Consider the following 24,026-nt stretch of genomic DNA (forward strand, 5'->3'; position numbering starts at 1 on the left):
AAGATCTTACCGTAAAATCCTTTTCTCTTAAGCTCATTGACAGACGTAGTACCCGCCCCTCTATCATTGAGTTGGGTTGGGTTAAATTCTCTGTTACTGCTTTAGAACAGAACTGATTCCCTGTAGCAGAGAGAGGGAGGATATACCCTCAGGGACTGCCCCTAAGGTGGAGCCAGAACGTTTTGTCTTTCTGCCTAGTCCTACTCCTGCGGAGACAACATAACCCAGCTCTTGAGAATCAAGAAGACTACGTCTGTCAATGAGCTTAAGAGAAAAGGATTTTACGGTAAGATCTTACAAAAATCCATTTTTTTTCTGCAAATGCTAGTTGCCTGGCTGTGATGGGCAATGTAAATGAGCTTTTGTTAATGTCAGAGTTGTTTTTCGCTCCATAGTCAATGGGAAAATAGAAACTCACCATGAGGCAGATATAAAGAACTAAAGTCTTCAATACTTTCCTTTGCTGCAACAATCTTGACTATCTTCTCTGTGGCTTATTCTGGGTGCCAGCTTTTGGCTTTCTGGATTTGTCGGTGTGGAATGACATAACTCCAGGACATGCTCAGGAGTTCAGTCATTCTGCCATGTGGGCACTGTGCCCTGATGTAAACTGAACTGTGTAGCTTAAAAGGGGACTACTAACAGGCAGGTAAGTTTTTTTTATTTTATTGCAGAAGAGACATTGCAAGTCTCTTCTGCAATAAAGAGCCTTCCTGCTCACATTTGTTCAAAATTTAGATCCACTTTAATGTAGGTCAAATGCAAGTCAGAAGGAGGTCATCTTCAGGCCAGAATCATTTCTAAAGTAATGCAGATGGAATGTGGAAGGTTTTTAAACTGGCTTCAAACACAGATGGAATTCAACTGAAAGCATGCTGCATATACCCATCTAAACAAACCCTTGATGTTGACCCTCTGCTTTAGCACTTTGAGTAACTGACCTAAAGAAAAAATTAAAGTATGCAAATCAGGAAAGTCAGAGTGAAGTAAAAAGTTCTTCTCTGCTTGCTTTTTATGGATTAGTGACTCAAGGTATTGAAGTCAGAATATCAACATGACAGCCAGGCAACACGCATTTGCAGAATGAAAATCCAGCAGTGACAGACATTGTTTCTTTCCTTTCAGGTTAGGTAATGTGTAGTTCCCTGACTCATGTCCTGTGTTGTACGTTCTTTTTGATGTGCTGGGTTATATTCTGCATTTCTGCCTTGCAGATTATGTAAATATGGTGGAAGGTGTTTGGGTGTGTTATCGTTCAGGTCAAGTAATCTTCAACTAATTGCTTAGTTTTTTTTATAGTTCATTTCACTTAGTTATTTACGTGTCTGTTTTAAAATACAAATTTAGCTCCTTGTCAGACACTGGAACACTGATCGACTGTGTCAGTAATGGTGTAGGAAGTAAACTGGGGCAAGAAAAAGATCCGTATCAAGGTGAGTATATGTATATAATATTACTTCTGCAAAGCCTGTCTGAACCGTACTGCATTCTGAACATTCAATATTTATTTTTTCAAGATCTTGTGCAAAACACAATCAACAAAGACAATGAGATCCGCAGTTTGAAAACCGAAATAGGAGTTCTGCAAAAGAAATTAGGAGGTGAGTACTGGATTCTATACAGACAGAAGAGCTGAATGTAATTGTTTAGAACCATGGCAAAGACATGAATGCTTATATATGCCAAGCTTGCATATTATGCTCTGGCACCATCCTTATTTACGGGTAATGGTAGTGAGGCACAGAAAAGCCCCCCTTTTTGTGTTATGTGGTTGCTTCTATATCTGTAATTTTAAATCTATTTAAATTATTTTGGAATTTAAAATTTTCCACCTCCACTTTTATGATTCTTTGTATAAATGCTTTATTTGTTTCATAGAAAAGTCCAAGGAGCAGGATTCTATTTCAGGAGCCCATATCCAATCCTTGGAGAAACAAGTGAAAACACTCAAACAAGAAAAAGATCGATGTACTAAGGTAGACTTTTAAAAGTGGGACTTCTGTCAACACATGTTTTTGGAGCACTATATTAAGGATATAAAACTTATAGCACTTTTCACGTTTTTTTTAAAATCCCTAAAGGACTTATAATTTGTAGCACTGGTCACTTTGAATGCCATTTGCACTAACTCATGAATAATTTATGCATCTAACTGGAGACACGGTTTGTCTATTATATATACTGCAGGCATTGCATTTATATATGTTATCTTTTGTATTGGTTTAAAGCACTTTTTTCTTTTGCACAAATCTCCATGAAGTACATATTGTTAAAAGCAGCTCCACACCCACTTCATAACACCCTTCTCATAGCAGTGTTTTCCCTCTGTGGACAAGGGAGGATAGGAAAGACATGTAGTAGTTTTTAATCAACTTTAATTAAGCAATAGATTAAAGCCCATCTCCGGATCACATTTTACAAGGCAGTTATGGCATTGCACGCTTACCAGCTAGCTTGCAAGACAAAAAACAAATGGTACTCTCTAACAGTTTGCGTTTAAAAGCCGAGGTTAAAGTTGCACACATTTGCAAATTTATGCAGTGGCTGCACTGGCTAATTTAGGGCATTCTGTACAGTGTGGTCCTAATTCTTCCCTTTGAGAGTCTCTATATTGGAGCATAAATAGCAATGGATAAATGAAGGGCAGGTATGCCTGGAGACAGCCCAATCCTTCTTAAAAAGAGAAGTTTGGTATTTTATTTATTTAATCATTACCTAGGTGGATGCAGCATTGGTCTGATGCTGCATCTGTCCCCTGCCGGTTCTAAGACTGAGAACCGAGCGTTCAAACACTGCTGATCCCTTGGTTCTCAGTGCTCTTGGAGCTGGTGATTGTCAGTCACCACTGGGAATGGCTGGTTTAGGCTCTTAGCAGCTTGGCCAGGTGCCCACCCAGGCATGTGGGTGGATCCCGACCATATGGTCACAATCCTTTCCCAGTCTGGACTGCCTCTGTGATGTCAGCCAACAGCGGGCTTCATCTGAAAATCTGTCACAAGAGTTCAGAATGAAAGCACTCCTCTGATCCACAGGAGAAGTGCAGCCAAACAAGCTTTGGATGTACTTCTTTAAACTTCCCTCGAACTTCCCCTTATCATAAAAAGTATAGCAAAGGCAGCTTTAAAAATGTTTTATTCTGGCACTTCTGGCAGATATTTATAAATAATTGTAGGCTTTTTATTTTTTGCATGTTATTTTTCTTTCCCCACCATTATTCTCACGGTGGCCATTTTTAATAATAGCAGAGGAGTTCATCTGTCTTTACTTCCTGGAACTCTGCTTAGAACTCTGAGTCTGTTTCCTGGAAGTCTCCTGGTGACAGGATGTTCCAGGATGCAGCTGTATCCAGGGTGACATCACGAGTGCCTTAAACCAGGAAATGGAAAAACCGTAATTGTAAGTAAAAGCAAAAAATGTTTAATTAGTACAAGATGATTTCATACCAGCATGTTGCTGTGATTTTAGTGAAAGGGGGAGAGGTCCAGGGACACATTAGAAGTCCAGCAAGAACACACTGGCTGCTGAAGGCGTCCACTGTGTCACTATACAAATTCCAGCAAGCAAGCTAAACAAAAATGACACCCTCCCCCCAACCCCCCCCCCCCCCCCGGTTTTATAACTAGCTTTTGAAGAAAGGTGCACTTGGAAGAGCTTTGCACAAACAAGCTAGCCTATTAAAAAAAAAACAAAAAAACAACAAAAAACAAAACTCCCTTTCTAACCATTTGCGTCAAAAACAGATGCTAGAGGTATTTTGAGGAAGGAGACCGCAATGGGCGCCTACTGCCGATGTTTGCACAACACGAACAGCCCCTGACCCTGATACCAGAAATTAAAACCTCCTCGGGTGAACTGGCCTCTTCCCTACCTGCTATTTTAGATGCCTTTCGTCAATTTTATTACTCCCTTTACTGTTATATTCTACCTTTGGACTTTCGTCCCACAGACCTAGCGGCTTGGCTGAATCCTTTGGCTCTCGGTTGGCTATTGAATGAGGAACGTAAGGCTTTGGGGATGCTGATTACACCCGATGAGATCTTTATGGCGATCAGATCTTTTCCTGCAGGGAAATCCCTGGGTCCAGATGGCCTCTCCATTGAATTCTATAAATCCCAGGGGAACCTCCTTGCTCCCATTTTATGGCCACACTTTACTCTCAGTGCTTGACGGAGCCCTCCCAGCTTCCATTAGCCAACCTCATGTTGTCCTGATTTACAAACCGCCAAAAGACCCTATCTCCTGTGCCTTCTATAGGTCGATCGCCCTATTTAACACCGACTTTAAAATACTTACCAAATCAAGTGGCTACAGGTTTTCTACAAACATCCCACGTCAGCTCTTAAGCTTGGCGGCACTATGTCGGAGCCCTTCCCCCGTGTCCAGAGGCACCCCGCAGAGCTGCCCTCTTTCCAGTCCTATTTGCCATGCCATTGAGCCAGTGGCGGAGGCACTTCCCCGCATGTCAAGGGGCTGTGTGTTGGCTGGCTGAAGGAGAGGGTAGTGCTATATGTGGATGACCTGCTGCTATTCCTAAATTATACTGGCCCATCCCTACAGGGGGCCTTACAAGTCCCAGATTCATTCTCCTCGGTCACAGGCCTTAGAGTTAACTGGGCCAAATCCTTGTTATTCCCCATTGACCCCACGGCCCAAACTAAAGCCCCTCCTAATCTTTCCCCACAGTGGTTTGAAAGCTTTAGATATCTAGGGGTTGAAATATCCAGACAAGCTTCAGATTACCTGTCCCTAAACCCAACCCCGGTAGTACAGGAGGTCAGGCTAAAACGAAACGCATGGGAGTCCCTCCCCCTTATCCCTATTAGGACGCATTAACCTGCTCAAAATGAAGATTCTACCTAAATTCACATACCTGTTCCGCCACTCCCCGCAATGGATACCGAACTCCTTCACAAAACTGAATCAATTATTCTCCTCCTTCCTTTGGGGCCCTCAAACCCCGAGATAGAATTGGTCTACACTCATGTGCCCTGCCTACCAAGGCAGCCCGGCCCTTCCTGACTTACATAAATATTTTTTGGCCACCCAGCTTGTCACGGCGGCCTGGTGGTTGAACCCTGATGTCACCAATCCATCGGTGATGGTTGAGCCGGCTGTGGTGGAATCCCTGGAGGCATTGAAATTCCTTTTATTTTGTGGTCCTCGCGCCCCTTACCCATTAACGCCTTCCATGATCACCACCATTTGAGCCTTGGAGGTGGGTCTCAAATATGAACACTACTCCATACATGCAGTTTCCCCTAATGTCCTCCTATGGCGTAATCCAAACCTACCTGAATTCCACAAACTATTAGAGCCATATGCCTGGACTAAATTCACCATTTAATTATTTCCCAGATTTCGGTGGACCAATCCCTGGCTCCCTTGCCTTTACTATCTTATGGCATAATCCCAACCTACCTGAATTCCACAAACTATTAGAGCTGTATGCCTGGACTAAATTCACCATCAAAACGATTTCCCAGATTTTGGTGGACCAATCCCTGGCTCTCTTGCCTTTTACTATCCTCTAAATTTATTATCCCAGAGACCTATTCATTCCGTTATTTGCAACTCTCCCATGCCTTTGGTAGCTAATTCTCCCACTCCAGTCCTCAGGGGATACAATCTACACTAGAAGATATGCTAAGATCTGAATGTGTGACAAAACCCACTTCTCGGTTATACTCATTTGATGCTAGTATCTCTGCTTACTCTGGGGGGACTCGAGGCCAGATGGCAACATGACATCCCAGAGCTTGATAATGATGACTGGGATGATATCTGGGACTTTTCCTTCTGTTAGTTTCCCTATGGGACCTATTAATCCAATTAAAACTTGTCCATCAGGCATACTTTACCCCTTACAGGTCACACAAAATGAACTCCAGCTCTTCCCCTGGGTGCTGGCGGTGTGGAGGAGTTACAGGTGACTTTGCCCATACTTTCTCGACCTGTTTGGTCATCGTCGGGTTCTGGGAGGAAATAATAGCCTGCTCATCTGGTCAGTGCCATATCCCCTACAGCCATCCATGTCCATCTGTATACTTGGCCAAGTTAAAGACTCAATCCCCACAGCCACGGGGTGCACCATGGTAGGTTTGCTCCTGTTCTATGCCAGGCAGGCCATTGCGCTTCATTGGAAGAAGTCTTCTCCTCCTCCGTCCCTTTCTTTTTGGAAGCAGCTGATAAACAATAGTTTGCCTCTTTATAAGGATACTTATACACACAGAGGCTGTCCCAAAAAATATAATAAGGTATGGTCCAAATGGCTAGCTGAGCCCTCTACGGCTTCCAAGGAGCCTTCGGTTTGTGTCTCTTATTGTTGTCTCCTAGTTACTCCACTCAGGCTTGCATTGACTTGTATGTAGAAGTGATTGCCTGCGCCTATACCAGGCCTTTGGGAACTAGGCCTTCCTCTCCAGCACTGTGACCCTCATACGTTCTTGCTACATATAAATCTTTTAAGTACTGTATAATGCACTCCCCTGCGAGCGTCACTTTAATGTCTATGCTTAATTGTGGGTATTTGTTGTATGTTGAAACCAATAAAAAGATTAAAAAAAAGAGATACTAGTTGCTTGGCTATGGCTGGCTACATTACTTATATCTCTTACACCCAGGGCAAGCATACAGAAAAAATATAGAAAAAGTCACAATTTGTTTGCGGGTCAATGTATCAAAGTATTAGCAGGACAACCAGGCAAATAGTATCTTTAGAATAAGAGGTCATCAACAGCAGCATTTGTGTCTCAAGGCAGGTTCCCTTTTAAAATCATTCATTCATTCGAGATGAGGCTTCTACTCTACATATGATCTTGTTCTTTTTCAACTTAGGATCTCTCTGAAATGTTGGAGCAGCTAAAATCTCAAGGAGAGGAATTTAGAGCGACTCTAGAGAAGCAGAGAAGAATGCAGGAGGAGCTGCGTTCACTGGATGAGAAGTGTGAAGGGCTGAGTTCCCAAAATGGTCGTCTGTCTCGCAGGCTTAATGAAAAGGAAGATGAGGCAGAGGCAGCAGCAGAGAAAGTGAGGATGTTGAGAAAAGACTTGCAGAAAGCTGAAGCCAGCAGAAGAGAGGTGAGTGATGTGAACCTAAAAGGCTGGGCTTGTCCAAAAAAAAAAAAAATTAAAGTTTGTGAAGAGATCTATGGAAGCATATGAATTTGTTTTATGAAAACTATAAGGACCAAAGTAGGAAATTACCTAGGAGTTATCCAGCAGTGATTTGAGCATATGAGAATTACATTGGCACATAACTGAGTTAGAGGAGCGCAGGATGGTGCTTGGGAGCTGCTCAAACTGAGTGAAGGGATATGCTTATTAAACTATAGTACTATAACCTTGAGTTTTCTTTAACTCTCGGCACCACCTTCTCATTTCCATTATTTGATGACTATATTTTTTGATTAAGCCAGAAGTCAATTTTTTTTTTTGTTAGGCCGAATCATTAGCAGAAGATTTGTCCATAGAAGTGGAGAGGCAAAGGAAGCTGCGAGAGAGGAGTGAGGCTCAGGCTGTAGAGGATCTGGAAAGAGTAAAGGTAAGGAGTGTGTGTTCTGATCTATTCCGTAACATCTATTTTGTGATAAATGATAAAATCTATGTACTGCATATCTTCAACTTTTTTGTTCATAATTGAATTTGCTTGTCTTGGTGTAGACACAGCAGTCTGTTACTTCACCTGTCATCAGTGGCTCACTTCATGTTTCCGAGATGACCCAGCTGAAATTGGAACTTGAAAGGAGGAACCACCAATTGGAGAGTGACCTTTGCCAGTTGCGGGAAGAGTTTGCACGTCGGGAAGCTGAACATGCCAATGAGACAAAAGTGCTCCGTAGAGAACTGGGGGAGAAGGAAACAGAACTGATATCACTAAGACATGAGATGGAGGGAATGCATGAGGCCATTGGAAAAACCAGACATGACAGGTAGCAGTTTCACTTCTACCTTCTTTTCACCTGAGTATTTGCGTGTTTTAAAAACTGGAGAAATGTAGACGTGTTCCTCTTTGTTTTTCTATTTTCAGTTTTTTTTTCCAAACTACAATATCTGCCTAATGACAGGTTTTTGCCTATGTCTTGGAGAGGAGAAGGGTTAGAACCTCTCATCTTTACTTCCCCAGAGCATATATTTTTATTTTTAGTAAATGAGAATGCATACAACATTAAGGGTTACCACAGCATTTGACTTAGAAGACAACACTGAGAAATAGTCACTTTACCCATACAGCATGTGATTAAAAATAATCTTTAGGCTGTATTGAGTCTGGGACCATAGTGCATGAGAAGCTCCCTTTGATCCTGAACAACACACATGCTACGTTTCTAAAGCTTTGGGAGCCATGGCTCATACATAATGTCGGCCTGAACCTGAAACCATTCCCTACTCTTGACGTAATGAGTTGCCTTCAGCTGTAGATGAGGATGTTTCAGTGTACCGTGCAGGGCTCCCCTTTTCCCTCACGCCTCCATCCCCTCCCCTTTCTCTTTTGCCCCCTTGCCTGTTAATTTAATTAAGGGCACTTAGGCCATGTCCTTTTCACCAAACCTCCCCGCCTGTGAGTTGCATTAACCAAACTGGAGGTGCAGAACCCCTACTGATGGGTTGTACCTCTGGCTTTGACCATATTTCCTTTGTCCGATATCATTGTGATGATCCTCTTCTTTCGTGATATGCTTTTGATGATCTCTGCCTATGTGCTCTTGTACTTCAATTGTATACATAATTTGTTTGCACTGTTATCTTGCACTGTATACACTTATTGAAAACTTTAATAAACAAAGTTTTAAAAGAAAAGTTAAGTCAGCAGCTACAAATACTGTAGCTGCTGAATTTTAATGAAAAAAAAGGACACTTACCTGTTCAAGGATCTATCACTGTCCTCACCCTGGCTGGTTACTCATTGGTCTTCTGGTCCATGGTGCCGGCATGTTTACTAAGGGATCACCTAGGTAATTTGAGCGGAAATGGGAGTGGGTACCTGGAAAAAAATAATACCTCAAAAAATAATAGTGGTAATAATAATAGGTTAATAAAACAAAGAGTTCAGTATGGAGCATTATTTTGGTGGGTATCTGTTTGTGTTTGGCAGTATTACAAGGTAGGAGTTAGTGGGAGTGGGATTTCAATTTGAGGGTCTTTAGCTAATAGTCTAGTTGGATACCATTGGGTATTTCAAAAACATCGTGGTGTTTTTTCGGTGTCAACAGGTAAGTTTTGAATAAAAGACTCCCAAATGTCAAAGAATTTAGAAAGCATTTTTTTTTTACCTCTACCCAGTCCATACATAATACATACAAAAGCTTTTCTTTAACCACTTGCCGACCATATACTGTATATATACGGCGGCAGAGTCCCTCTCCCAGGCAAAACCACGTATGGATACGTCATTTGCCTAGGAGGAGCTAGGGGCTGGCGGCGCGCTCCGGATCATCAGCAGGGAAGCCGGCGCGTGTGTCAGGCGGCACCGATTTGCCGTCTGACACTCGCAATCTCTCCCCGCTGAGAGAGAAGGACGGTCAGCTGTTGTAAACACAGCCGACTGTCCTTCTCCCTGGGATGAACACAGAGACCATGTGATCCTGCTATATAGGATCGCATGTCTCTGTGATCATTTCACAAGCCCAACCCCCCCCCCCACAGTTAGAATCCCTCCCCTAGGCTTACATTTAACCCCTTAATCACCAACAGTGTTAACCCCTTCCCTGCCAATGGCATTATTACAATAAAAGTGCATATTTTTAGCACTGATTACTGTAGTAATGTCACTGGTACCCCCGAAAGTGTCAAAAATGTCAGGTGTCCGATCTGTCTGCCGCAATATCGCAGTTCCACAAAGAATCACAGATCGCCACCATTACTAGTAAAAAAAAAAAAAATGACATAAATCTTTCCCGTAGTTAGTAGACGCGATAACTTTTGCGCAAACCAATCAAAATATGCTGCTTGCAAATGTTTTTTTTTTTTTTTTTTTTTTTACCAAAAATATGTAGCGGAAAACAAATTGGCCTAAAATGTAAAAAAATTTTGATCTTTCAATTTTTTTTTGGGAATGTTATATAGCAGAATGTGAAAAATATATATATTTTTTTTCAAAATTGTCGCTCTTTTTTTGTGTATAGCGCAAAAAATCGCACAGGTGATCAAATACCACCATAAGAAAGCTCTATTTGTGGGGAAAAAAGGACGTCAATTTTATTTCGGTACAGCGTCGTACGACCGTGCAATTGTACGTTAAAGTAACACAGTGCCGAATCGCAAAATGGGGCCTGGTCATTAAGGGGGCAAATCCTTCCGGTACAGAACTGGTTAAACAATGAAATAAAATGGGGGTTGGGGTAAATCCTTTTATGGAGTATGGCTTTCTTTGCCACAAGAGGTATAATAGTGAGCAATTGTTTGCAGCCTTTGGAGATTTTGACTCCAGGGATGCCTATGAATCCAAAAAGTACCCACTCTGGAGTTAAGGGGAGATCGTTCACTGGATCTAAGGTGGTATATCGTACAACTGCAGTCCAAAATGTTTTATTTTGGAACAAAGCCAGATAGCATGGAACAAGTTTGCATGTAGGTGTCCGCATTTTAAGAAAACAGCGGGAAGAGACCCAGAAGGAGTGATCGGTGTGGGGGGGGGTTTAGGAATGATGGAAGAATTGGAGCTTAGTTACATAGTTTGGTTGAAAAAAGACACAAGTCCATCCAGTTCAACTAATCATTTTGCAGTACATTGCATTTGATTATTTCCTAGGATAGTCATAGTGATTTTAGAATGTCATCCATCTGTTGCTGGGATTGTGTCCATTTATTAACGCTGGTTGACAAGGAAAAATAGTCCATAGATTGATGGAAGAATCTGTATTCACCTAAGACTTCTTTCTTTTCTGGGTCAGGACAAGCTCAGAAGTCAGTCCAATAGATTGCCCAGTCTTTTTGGGAGAGTTTTAAACAATGGAGAGAAGTATGGAAATATCTCCATGGCTGTCTTTTGGAGGGTATTAGCAGTTTATTGCTAAAAAAGGTGTTAGAGAATATTCAGAAAACTAAAATATATCTAAAACACTAGCAGCGCTAAAAAAGGACTCAAGTGCTTCAACACAAGTCCTTCGAAACCATATGTATATATATAAACAGTCCAGTCCGTAAACCAGTGTGTCACATGAAGTCCATCAGATAAGGTAAGGGAGTGAGGGATCTTGACTTATCCACCAAACTTCCACCACCATTCGGTGCTCCCCCCCTATTCTCAAAACTCACCAGAAAAAGGTGAAAAATGATCCTTCAAAGTATCCACCAATCAGCGGGTGTAGGACTCAAGACTGGAACCACTTAGCTCATTCCTTCCAACTATTACTCCGTCCAGAACCACATGCAAATGAACAGAGTGGGGGCGACAATAGTGTAATTCCGCAAAACAATTTATTAATGGAAAACCCAAACTGAGCCCCTCTCCCCTCCAGATGTCTACTTACAGGAAGGCCGTTAATGAAGGCATTGAGTCAAACATATACACGCTGGATGGCCACCAATTCAAATTCCTTACAGTAGAGGGAACATGGATGATGTCCGGCGTGATGTTGATCAGATGGGCGACCGCGCACAACAGCGCTGACGCGTTTCGTCTTGTTGACTTCTACTGAGAGCCTGTGTGCGCGGCACGGTCGATCTCTATTTATGATAACGCCGGCGCATGCGCAGCTGCGCCATGCTCGGCATTACCCGGAAGTACATGATCTATGACCACATCCGGTATCGACGCCTCGATACACGGACTCGGACTTCCGTCCGGCGCGCCAGCGCCATAATTACCGTCCCACCGGAAATGTGTAGCTGATGACGACATCCGGTTTCCAGACCCCAATGCGTGTCCTCGCACATCCGCCAGGACTACGGCTATGTGAATAAAATTAGTACATCACTTTCGGTTGACGCTACAGCTAAGGCTATGCAAACGAAGAAAATACAACGCTTGCGATTACCGCTACCCTATTGCCATACTGGATATCCATGACAGCAGGGCAGTTTTATTACCTTAATAGTAATTAAGAGCACTTACATGCAGCATCCATATATTCCACTGAATGCCTTTCATTATACATATATCAGTATATATAACTCATTCTAAAAACCTATATCGACTTCGGCATCAAAAGGATACATTGATATTAAATAGCAGATATACAAATTAATGATTAAAATTGATACTTTACAAGGATAAGACAAAGATTAAAAATAAGCTTAAAAAGGTCACAACCCAGACCTATTAGCATGATATATTATCTAAAAAATTACAAAGGTTTTAAAATTTCAATAAACCTACAGCCAATCCGATATCTAAAAACGTGATACCATAAGACACTATATAAATCATTTGGAATATTTTAAAATCCATTAAAATGGACACAGAATACAGAGGTAAAAAAGACACTAAAAAACGGGACCAGGATATGAACTGCATCAATATATCAATAATTGCTGATAAAGCAATTAATATCCAAGTCCACATTCAGGCCCTTGGGATGCAAAGATTCAGTTAGGTAGATCCAGTGTGTTTCACATTTTGTTATTTCACGGACCCTATTCGAGCCCCTCCACACTGGTTCTACCTTCTCCACCCCCCCAAAATTTCAGATGGGTGGGATCACTGTTATGGAAGTCACGGAAATGAAGGGATACACTGTGATCCTTAAAGCCATTGCGAATATTAGTAATGTGTTCTGATACCTTGACTGTTATCGTTCGTTTGGTCCTTCCGATGTATAATAAATTGCATGGACACTGCAAGCAGTATACAACATGTGTACTACTGCAGGTGATTAGATCCTTTATTTCAAATGATTGTCCATTAGACGGGGACGTGAAGCTAGTAAAGTTCCTCAAGTGCGTATTTACCTGTTTACAGGTCTTACACTTCCTACATGCCACAAAACCTACTGTCTTATCCCAAAACATCTTCGGCTTCTTTGGGGGGTCCAATACTTTTTTCACAACCTGATCTCCGAATGTTGGTCCCCTTCTGTATATGAAGGTTGTATCAGGTAGCACTTCACACAGGACCTTATCCATACACAGGACTGGCCAATGTTTTTTAAAAATCTGTTCGACCTCACGGTGTTGTGCACTGAACTGTGAGATAAAACTCCATTCGTGCCCTTGTGCACCGAATGGTGGTGGATGTTTGGTGGATAAGTCAAGATCCCTCACTCCCTCACCTTATCTGATGGACTTCATGTGACACACTGGTTTACGGACTGGACTGTTTATATATATATATATATATATATATATATATATATATATACATACATACATACATATGGTTTTCGAAGGACTTGTGTTGAAGCACTTGAGTCCTTTTTTAGCGCTGCTAGTGTTTTAGATATATTTTAGTGTTCTGAATATTCTCTAACACCTTTTTTAGCATCTTTTGTTGTATAGCAGCTGCTCAGACTTTGTGTCAAAGGTTTTTAACTAAAGTTGCCATCCTATTATGTTTTGAGCGCAGGGTGAGTGGATATATGTGATTGGTCCTCGCTGTCAAACATACTTTTCACTCCTTGTGTGTATTAGCAGTTTATTGTTGTTTACTAGGAATTTGATGTAGTCGTCCTTGATGGTGTTTGAGGGTCGGTAGTCCTCTGGATTCTGGGAGGTCCGCGTTTTTCCACAAAGTTAGAAAAACAGATGTATGGCAAATTAACATATTATGGGTAAAAATCTTATGCCACACAAGCCAGGTAGTATGCAAGAGAGGATTCACATTTGTCTCTATAGGGAAAAGCCCTTTATGGATATGGAGGGCATACACCAGGTTGATTTGAGTTAACATGTACTGATCCCAATTCTGTATCAGTATAGATCAGTGACGAAAATCCAACCCTTACATATCTGGTGAGGGAGGCCAAGTTATACAGTTAGAGATCCGTAAAAAAATGTCATAAAATGCACAGGCCCATCCCATGGTTGCTCTGCAACTGCCCCCGGCATATTCTCAGAATATCCTATAGATATATTTAAGATCAGAATGTTTAAGATAAATGGGAAGGACCTGCATAGTGTAAAAAAAAAAAAAAAAAAAGTTTAGGAAATGCGACCATTTTTATTAAACTGATTCTGCCCATATTGGAGATATTGAAATGCAACCAGGTAGTAATCCTAGTTTTAAGGGAGCACAATAATTGTGTGATGATGGGTTTTGTACAAATAGTTTGTGGGTAAATAGATACTCAAAGGTAAGTAATGTTGTCTCTGCACCAAATAAAGGGGTAAAGATTGCTCCATTGGGGTTTGGTGCAGTTGGTTAGGTAAAGTGTTTGGGTTTGTCAGAACTGATTAAAGACAAAAGATTCATCATATGTTGGGAAGAAAAGATTTAGGACAAGAGGTGCATAAGAGCAGATCATCTGCGAAGGCTGCCATTTTATTTATTTTTATTTTTTTTGCAAACTCAAAGCAGGTAGTGCCATGGTGGGGATTCAAACCAATGACCCTTGTGGTGCTGGGCAGAACTACTAACCACTTACCCACTGTATTGCCCTTAATTGTTTTTTTAATGACCTATATTTGTTTGCCTAAAAGGTGGTTTGGTTCTCTAAAAGCCTGAGAAGTAGGTCCAGAACTGTGCTAAAAAGAATGGGAGAGAGGGGACAGACCATAGGTATTGGGGGTGAGAGTTCATTAACATTAATCAGCTTTATATGGGGGTTGCAATAGATATATTGGATAAATGAGAATGTGTATTCAAAAGCTCTGAATGAGAGTATGTGATTTAAGAGGGACCATTCTATTTTATTCTATAAAGAATTGGCAAGAATACACAGACGAACTATACAAGAAAGATCTGAATGTCTCGTATAACCACAATGATGCAGTCACTGATCTTGAACCAAAAAATCCCAGAGAGCGAAGTCAGGTGGGCCTTAGAAAGCATTGCTGATAAAGCTAGCGGAAGTGATGGTATCCCAGCTGAGTTATTAAAAACCCTAAAAGATGATGCTGTTAAAGTGCTGCACTCAGTATGCCAACAAATTTGGAAAACTCAGCAATGGCCACGGGACTGGAAGAGGTCATTTACATTTTTGATACCAAAGAATGTTCAACCTACCGTACGATCGCACTCATCTTACACGCCAGCAAGGTTATGCTGAAAATGCTACAAGCTAGGCTTTAGCAGCATGTGAACCAAAAGCTACCACAAGTTAGATTTCAAAGAGGCAGAGGAACTAGAGATCAAATTGCCAACATTTGCTGGATAATGGACAAAACAAGGGAGTTCCAGAAGAATGTCTACTATTGCTTTATTAATTACAGTAAAGCCTTTAATTGTGTGGATCCCAACAAGATGTGGCAAATGCTGAAAGAAATGGGAATACCAGACCACCTCACCTGTCTTCTGAAAAACCTGTATGCAGGTCAAGAAGCAACAGTTAGAACAGGACATGGAACAATTGACTGGTTCAAAATTGAGAAAGGAGTGCGGCAAGGATCTATATTATCACCCTACTTTAACTTCGCTGCAGAGTACATCATGTGAAATGCCAGGATCGACAAATCACAAGCCAGAATTGGGATCCCTGAGAGAAATAACCTGAGATATGCAGACAATACCACACTAATGGCAGAAAGTGAAGAAGAAATGGAGTCTCCTAACTCAAAGTAAAAGAGGAGAACGTAAAAGCTGGTCTGAAATTGCGCATTAATTAAACAAAGATCATGGCAACCGGTCCAATCACTCCTTGGCAAATAGGAGGAGAAATGGAAGCAGTGACAGATTTTATCTTCCTAGGCGCCAAGATCGGGGCAGATGGTGACACTAGCCATTAAATTAAGAGACACTTGCTTCTTGGGAGGAAAGCAATGGCAAACCTAGACAAAATTCTAAAAAGCAGAGACCTCACTCTACTGAGAGAGTGCTGTATAGTCATAGCTAAGGTATTCCGAGTAGTAACCTTTTTGGCTGTAAAAGCTGGACCATAAGAAAGGCTGAACACCAGAGAATTGATGCTTTTGAACTATGGTGTTGGAGAAGACTCTTGAAAGTCCCGAAGATCAAATCAGTCAATCTTGAAGGAAATCAACCCTTAATATTCACTGGAAGGACAGATCCTGAAGCTGAAACTCAAATACTTTGGCCACCTAATGCGAAGTGAGGACTCATTGGAAAAGACCCTAAAGGTAGGAAGCATGAGAGGAAAAGGAGGAGGATGACGAAAAACAAGATGGATAGATAGCATCTTTGAAACAATGAACATGAAGCTACGGGAGGCAGTGGAGGACAGAAAAGCCTGGTGCGCTATGATCCATGGGGGGACGAAGAGTCGGACACCACTGAACAACAATTCTTTTTTTTTTTTTTAATCCTAGCCTTTTCGGTATCCAGGCTTAAAAACATCATAGGGTGAGGCGAAGAATGACGTTTTTTTATTTGGGCTATGGCTGCAATGGCAGTTTGTATATCCAAGATAGTGTTTATTAAGAAGGAAGCCCAGTTGATGAGGGGTGAACAGTGGGGTAATATGAGTCGAATGCGGTCTGCCATAATTTTTGCTAATATCTCGTAATTGGTGTTGAGTAACGAGATTAGGCTGTAAAATTTAATGTGCTTTTGAGTTTTCCCATTTTTTAATATTAATTTGATATCGGTTTCATTAAATTTGGGATATGGGTTGTTATGGGTGTTATAGAGTTATAGAGATCTGTTGGCACAGGGGATATTTCCATGGATAGGAATTTTTAAAAAATCATCTGGATAACCATCCGGACTTGGGTATTTGTGATTTGCTGAATATTTATTAGCTTGTTGAATTTCCATTGCGGTGATAGGGAATTTAAGTTGTTCACGTTGAAGTTATGGGGCATATTTCTTTAAAGAAATGAACGTGACCTTTACAAAAAATTACTGCTTGTAAATCTTCTGGTTTTTCTTTTTAGTTTTTTTTTTTAATTCTTTAAAGGTTTTTTGCTAGGACTCCCCAAATTAACGGAGATTACCAAGCACTCAATATCCTGGTGAATGTGTGAATGATTCATAACCAGTGAATGTTTTTGGTGAATGTCATTCAGTCTTAAATATATGCCACTGTGCATACCTGTAAATTTCCCCTAAATTCTATTTCCTGTCACCACTTCAGGCAGTGGGGGGATAGAACTACAACTGGGACATAGAAATAAAGACAGAGGGGACAGAGACTGCAATTAAAACCATAAATGGTTTCTAACTTTGCCCACTTCACTCCCTTTCATTCCACACTAAAAGGCTGGAGTCTCAAGAGTCTTTGCTGAGTAAGCAAAAAGCAAGGCATCAGGCTGCTTATCCACTGTCTAAAGTAGAGATGACTAAAAGACTTCTTGAAGAGCCAAGGATAGCAGCATCTGGGCAAATCTATGCTAGGTCCATGTTTATGTTAGCCTGGCAATGTAAAATGTTTCCCATTGCAGGGATGTGGTCCTGGTCCACCCTTATGTGCTTGCTTTACATAATTTCTGCATATTCCTGCGAGATGAGCTAAATATAATTATTTAGGCAATATTAATTTATTTTTTTTGCATTTAAATCAGTGCAAGAGCAAAAGAGGAGGAACTTCAGGAAATCAAGAAGACAAATGAACGGAAGAAAAATCAGCTGAAGGAAGAGAACCAGAAACTCAAGGAAGATCTGGAGAGGGTGAGACCTTGGAATGTTTAGTTTTTGTCCTAATTTTTTTCCCAGTAGTACTACATGTTTCTATCTACAGCCTTTAGTGCAATGTATTGTATTCTGTTTGATATATCAAGAACAGTTTTCTAGGGGATATAGGCCCCAGACTGTCCACCTCTTATCTGTAAGATTGTTACTGGCATGTTTGAAAATGACTAGGATCTTCTTTTTTCTTTTTTTTATTTTTCCACTTTGCAGATTACTGCCACATCGGAAAAGATGGCTGCCTCTCAAAGAAAACTGGAAGAAGAAATACAGTTATTAGAAGACAAGAAAGAAAAGTTAGCCAACTGGGAGGCCCAAATCACAGACATTCTTCAGTGGTAGGCAGTTTTTTGTGTATGTTCAGCTACTCAGCTTTACCTCTTTTTTTATTTATAAATATGTGCCTATAATATATAGTTTTCAGAATTGAAAAGTATATAAAAGTTCTTGGCTAATGTAATGACAGAACTTTTGAGGACTGGTCAATCCTTCAAATCGGATAAAAGAAAAAAAAAGTCTCCTCCTAAACACAATCCTTTATATATTTCTAAGGAGACCGACATTGAGATTATTAAATCATTTTTTTGTCTTGGTGTGTCTGCAGCCATGTGGGCTGTTTTGTATTTTATCTTATTTTGTAAGTCGCCCAATTAATCTTTTTTTCATAGTATAGGAAAAGAGGGGAGAGAGAGGAGCCAGGCGACCAATAGTGTAACAAGGTTTAATACATATAGAATAAAACACCGTGACCGGTTCAACTCACAGGATAGCCATAAGTTCCTGTATGTGACCAGGTAGGCTGAGCAAAGGATTCCCCATGGGATCGTGGAGTGGTACTAGCTGCCGCTTTCCTCAGCCGAGGCGTATCCTAGCCTTTGAAATGCATTCCGATTGGTCAGTTCTCCACCTCATGGTTTCATCATCCCCTCTCCTGTCACCACAGAGCTGCCGTTGCAGCTAGGACCACTCCACAATCCCATGGGGGATCCTTTGCTCAGCTTACCTGGGCACATACAGACACTTATGGCTATCCTGTGAGTTGAACCTGTTACTTTGTTTAATTATATACTTATTGTTACACTATTGGCCGCCTGGCGCTTCTTGATATTTTTATTTTTATGGTCATTCAGACAATGTATTCAAGAGATTTTTGCACCCTGGTGCAAATTTCTTCTTCACTTCATATCTTCACTTCACAGAGCTGTGAATGTTCCCTGTTTAGGGAAAATGCTATACTGTGCATATTCCTTTGTATGTGAGGTCTACCTGGATCAGGCCTAGTGTGTCATGCCATTCTGGCCACGATTTGAATAGGTTCATAGAACACCCCTGCTCTGGTACACATTTTTTTTTTCTAATCTTCTATTCATATTCTTAAATATCCACTGACACCATACACCATAGTTAGGATGAATATGTGAATGTCAGCATTTTTTTTTTTTTTTACATCATTGAGTTGATACTGGTAAAACAATTTTAGATAGTGAAATAGTTTGCATGAGGCGCACACAGCACATCACTGTGAAAAACTGAGTGTGATCATATATGTGTTTTAATGATTTACCTGTAGCAACTTTGATAAGAATCCCCTCTGCCAGTGCTGCCGCCAAAGTTGTAACTTTAAGCTTGTAAAATAAGGTTGCAGTGCTAAAAACTGTGATAAAGGTGACAAATGATCCAAAAATAAAATATAATTATGTCACATACATATGAAATAAGTTACAGCGTTTAAACAAACAGTGATTTAAAGTGACAAAATAATAATAATTCAGTCCATCGGAAGTTTTTAAAATAAATCCACAATTGTGCTGATATTCAGTGCCGGTATATTTAAATAAACACTCCTTCACCAAAAATAGGAATGCACAGTCACCAGACCGATATGCTGCCTTATCAAGACCGCTACTGCGGTTTAGTGTAATATCAGGTCTTGAGCGGAGCCAGACATGAGGGGGTTCCCACCAGTGGATATCTCCTCCAATACTCCAGCAAAGCAGGTGTGAATCAGCATACATAGGCAGGAACAAATCTTCCCATAGTGTAGTATTTATTTAAAACAAAGATTTGACCAGCAACTTTAAAACTTAGTAAAAACATCTGATAATGATCCAAATAGTGCAAACATCTGAAGAGCACTTACATGAAAAGCCACCAGACTGGTGGCTATGGACATCTGTCATGTAGCACTGCTCTACGGCCGTTTCGCATTAGAACGCTTCCTCAGGAGCAGCATTGGTACATGTCAGGGTGCCTTTTATATTGGGGATCCTCACCTGTTCCACATAATTCAGTAATGGGGGGCGACCTGAGCATCACTTCCTGTTCCGCCACCATATTGGTGACCCCACTTCCTGTTATGATGATAGAGAGTGCAGAGGCGGCCGGAACCTCATTTCCTGTTTCAGCGCCATCTTGATGGCAATACTTCCTGTTTACTAAGAAACAATCAGCACTATCAGGTTAACGGGGATTAACCTTGTAAACAAAAAAAAAAAAACAGGGGGAAAGCTAGAAGACTCCATAACCTTAAAGGGTATCTGAATTATATTATTGGGAAACGGGTGAAGAGTCCCAGTACAGAATACATGTACAGAAAGAATATATGCATAAAAATATATAAAGGAGGAATTTATCAGAAGCAGAAAAAGTTATCTAAACAGATGGAATAGCTTATTTATATATATATATATATATATATATATATATATATATATATATATATATATATATATATACAGGTATATATATATATATATATATATATATATATATATATATATATATATATATTAAACATATAGAGATCAAGAATATAAAAACATACACTGGAAAGTGACTATTTTATCCAGCGAATATCAATGAGCAGATGAAAAACTTGTAAGTATATGTGGAAAATTAGAAGAATAGCTCCTATATACATGAGAATACGTTGAAACATACACATATATAAAAGGCATATATATGTATACACATATGTAAATCCACATATACACACGAAGATCAGAAATACAGGAATATACAACACAGTCAGCAATAATGGAGAATGGCTATTGTTCTAACGGGTGTCAATGAAGCAGTTAACATCCCACTCTACATTGAGTCTTATTGGGTGTTTACATGTTATTTTGGTGTTTGTATATTAACACTGTTTGCTAGCTGCTGTTCTATATTTGTAAGGCGCTGACTTTACTTTATTGGAACTTTAAGCTGTTTAGGCATGAATTTTATTTTGATAGTTACGTTGTAAGTATGCATATCTCATATCTGATTGATCCCTGTGGAATCTGCAAATCCATGTAGTTGTCACCATGTACTACAGTGATGGCAGCAGTCTTCCAGGTCCATTGCTGAGCTGCTGCCCTCTCTCAACGTAACCATAGGAGGTCACACGCTGGGCACCACCGCCGTTCCCAGAACGCCTTGTATTTTTTCAGTGACTACAAGGCGTTCCCCCGAGATGAAAAGGTGGGGGTGACTGTTGGCAGCTATCCAGAGGAGCCTTTAGAAAATATAGCCATTTCTTATTGTGTCTGAAGATGTGTGGCCCTCTCTTGTGTAGCTGATTTTTTAAGTCCCCAGTTTAAAAAAAAATAAAAAAAAACTGCAAGTCCTCTGCTTTCCTGGCTGGATTGTCATGGTTTGCTGTCAGGGGTTGTGAAAATGCCTCTTGGAGTAAGAGGGGATGCTGTGAATTGGGGAGCACAAATTTTAATTTTAGGGGTCTTGATTTAACTTATTTGGAAAAATCCTTTTTCTAATGTTTTGTCGTTTTCTACACTACAGAATATTGACCACTATGCCTAATGTTTTTAGGGTGAATGATGAGAAGCAGTCTCGTGTATATCTACAGGCTTTATCTGTCAAAATGACTGAAGAGCTTGAGGCATTGAAGAGTTCTGGAAATCAAACGCCATCCAGCAAGACAGGGGTATGGTGCAATAAGGAATATTTTATTTTTTTTTTTCAAGAAAAATATAACAAATCCTGAGCTGTTAAGGTTGGATATGTTTGGTAAAATACACTTCAGTTCTCTTTTGGCCTTCCATAAGGGTTTTTTAGGCCCATCTGTTTCCTATTGTGCTTTTGGTATTCTACGCATGGGAAAAACAAAGAGGACTTGGTGAATCTTTGGTCCACTGGGGTATCTAGGGCCAACGTGCGTACATATGTATGTGTGGCATAGTAGTTGTACACTGAGAAAATAAATTGTCTGGTGTAGGGCTGTCGTGCAGGCCCATAGACATCATAGAGCCGCATTTGAATCCTTCCTTAAAGCAAAACAAGCTATGCAGCTAATGTGTACAACAGACTTGAAAATTTTGAAGCAAGAAATACAAATCCTAAATCAGCAGTTATATGTATAATCTGCTTGTTGATTTGCAACATAAAATGGTTGTGATCGGTCTTTGCATGATGAATGGAATTGCTAACCTCTACAGTTTGTACACCAGGGCCCCAATAAGACGAGTTTTATTGCATTGTCTTTCATTTTAGGAAAGCCAGTGGAAAGCACGCAGATTGCAGAAATTAGAGGCTTCGGGACGTTTAGAGCTCCAGTCTGCCCTTGATGCAGAGATCCGAGCCAAGCAGACTATTCAGGAGGAGTTGAACAAATTTAAATCTGAGAACCATGAAACAGATAGGTGGGTTGACTGAAGTATATCATGTCTGCACCAAGTCCCAAAATGGTGCCCCTTTCTTGAGTGGTATTCTGGATTCATACATAAGTCATAGTCCTCTCTTCCTAGAATACTGCATTTAGTGATCTTTTATGACGATTAACAATCATATGTCTTTTGTCATGGCAGTATGCTGCCATATGAGTGCGTCAGTTACTCATACATGAGACATGAAGAATAATACAGTAAGTTGCCTGCTCTGTTTTTATGATTCAATTTTCTTTATTAAAATAGAAAGCTACAGGAGGCAGAAGAAGAAAACAAGAAGCTGAAAGCAGAACTAGAGAAACTGCGTGAGGAAGCGAAGTCAAAGGTTACAGCAGGTAAGACATGGACCTCATTTGTGATAAATCCTTATGGCAGAAAGCAATGCTTGGTTATTCTATGTTTTCATGATAATGTTTTTTTTTTTTCAGAAAACAAGCCACAGCGTTCACTTATACCGTTTCTGTCGTTTCGCTCTGAGGTACAAGCACATTAAGTCTTATGCAGTAATATTTTCTTATCAGGATTGTGTTGAACTGTGCCCCATTGTCCTCAACAGCACTAATATAGAATATAACAGAAAACTATATTTTGAGTGAAACGCACAAAAATTTTTATAGGTGGAGGTGTACCGCTAATCCAAAAGACAAATAATTATTAGTCCATAAGAGGTAATATAAATCACGTGAAGCTAAAAAATCACACCAGCAGGCTTGATAGTGCAAAAGAGTAGAATAGTTCCACCACCAGAAATTTCATTGATATGCCCTTACCAAATAGATAGACCTAGACAGGTCACAAAAGGCAAACTGCAGGTAGCGGAAAATAGGAGTCTGGATCACACTCTTCTTCAGTCTGGATCACACTCTTCTTCACTCTCAGGATAACATGTTGAGCCGCCTAACCATCTTGTTCATCTCAAAAACATAAGCAAAAAGGCCTCTCATAGCGTAATATGCTTAAATGGCTTTATTTATGAGTAGAAGAATGTAGCTTACATGAATGCAGAGTGGCAGCAGCGTATCATGGTGTATTAGCGCCGGCGTGATGTTGTTTCAAACCAAGAAGATGGCCTCCGTTCTTCCTGATCGCGCATGCGTCCGTCCACCAGGGGCTCGGGTGGTTTTGAAAACAGAGAAACGTTTTGGCTGGAGACCTGTTTTATATAAGGGTAAACAACTAATCAGCCTTTTTGGACTGTAAGTAACTGGTTAAATGCATGTTACTTTGGTTGTATTTGTTGATGTCTATTGATGTCCCCTTGAGGAACTTCACCCTCCTCATAAAAATGATAATCAAACTCACTTTTAGAAAACTTTGGTAATTACAATCTACAGATTCTAATAGATAATTAAAGGGTTTTTATCCTTTGCATACCTATATTTTCTCGTTAGTCACAATCTTTTAATGGTGGCCTTTTTCACTAAGTTAGTTCAGAGGTGATGTAGCCTTCCAGGATGCAGCTGAGGCCAGGGCTACATCACTTGTGCCTCACTTAACCAGGAAGAGGAAAAATAGCAATTGTAAAAAAAGCAAAAAATGTTTAACGAAGGTAAGATTATTTCATATCCGCATGCTGATGTAACTTTTAGTTAAAGTAGTATTCCAGCTTTCATTTGACACTAAATAGTTTACTATGGCCAGGATGGCCAAAACAAGCTATTTCCGATACATTACTGTGTGTG

At 40.4% G+C, this 24,026-nt stretch overlaps 1 protein-coding gene across 1 annotated transcript in view; it reads left to right on the top strand.

Moving 5' to 3' along the window:
- CDC42BPG (CDC42 binding protein kinase gamma) overlaps positions 1-24,026 on the top strand; it is a 261,194-nt gene that overhangs the window by 143,992 nt on the left and 93,176 nt on the right. The window contains exons 10-21 of the mRNA XM_082270319.1: positions 1,348-1,433; positions 1,518-1,601; positions 1,879-1,976; positions 6,835-7,077; positions 7,439-7,540; positions 7,660-7,928; positions 17,554-17,659; positions 17,891-18,015; positions 21,491-21,605; positions 22,172-22,320; positions 22,591-22,679; positions 22,773-22,822. Coding sequence (XP_082126445.1) covers positions 1,348-1,433; positions 1,518-1,601; positions 1,879-1,976; positions 6,835-7,077; positions 7,439-7,540; positions 7,660-7,928; positions 17,554-17,659; positions 17,891-18,015; positions 21,491-21,605; positions 22,172-22,320; positions 22,591-22,679; positions 22,773-22,822 — 1,516 coding nt within the window. The remainder of the gene's footprint in view (positions 1-1,347; positions 1,434-1,517; positions 1,602-1,878; positions 1,977-6,834; positions 7,078-7,438; positions 7,541-7,659; positions 7,929-17,553; positions 17,660-17,890; positions 18,016-21,490; positions 21,606-22,171; positions 22,321-22,590; positions 22,680-22,772; positions 22,823-24,026) is intronic.

Source organism: Pelophylax lessonae, assembly GCF_965119305.1.
Source record: "Pelophylax lessonae genome assembly, chromosome: 10".
Classification (NCBI taxonomy): domain Eukaryota; kingdom Metazoa; phylum Chordata; class Amphibia; order Anura; family Ranidae; genus Pelophylax; species Pelophylax lessonae.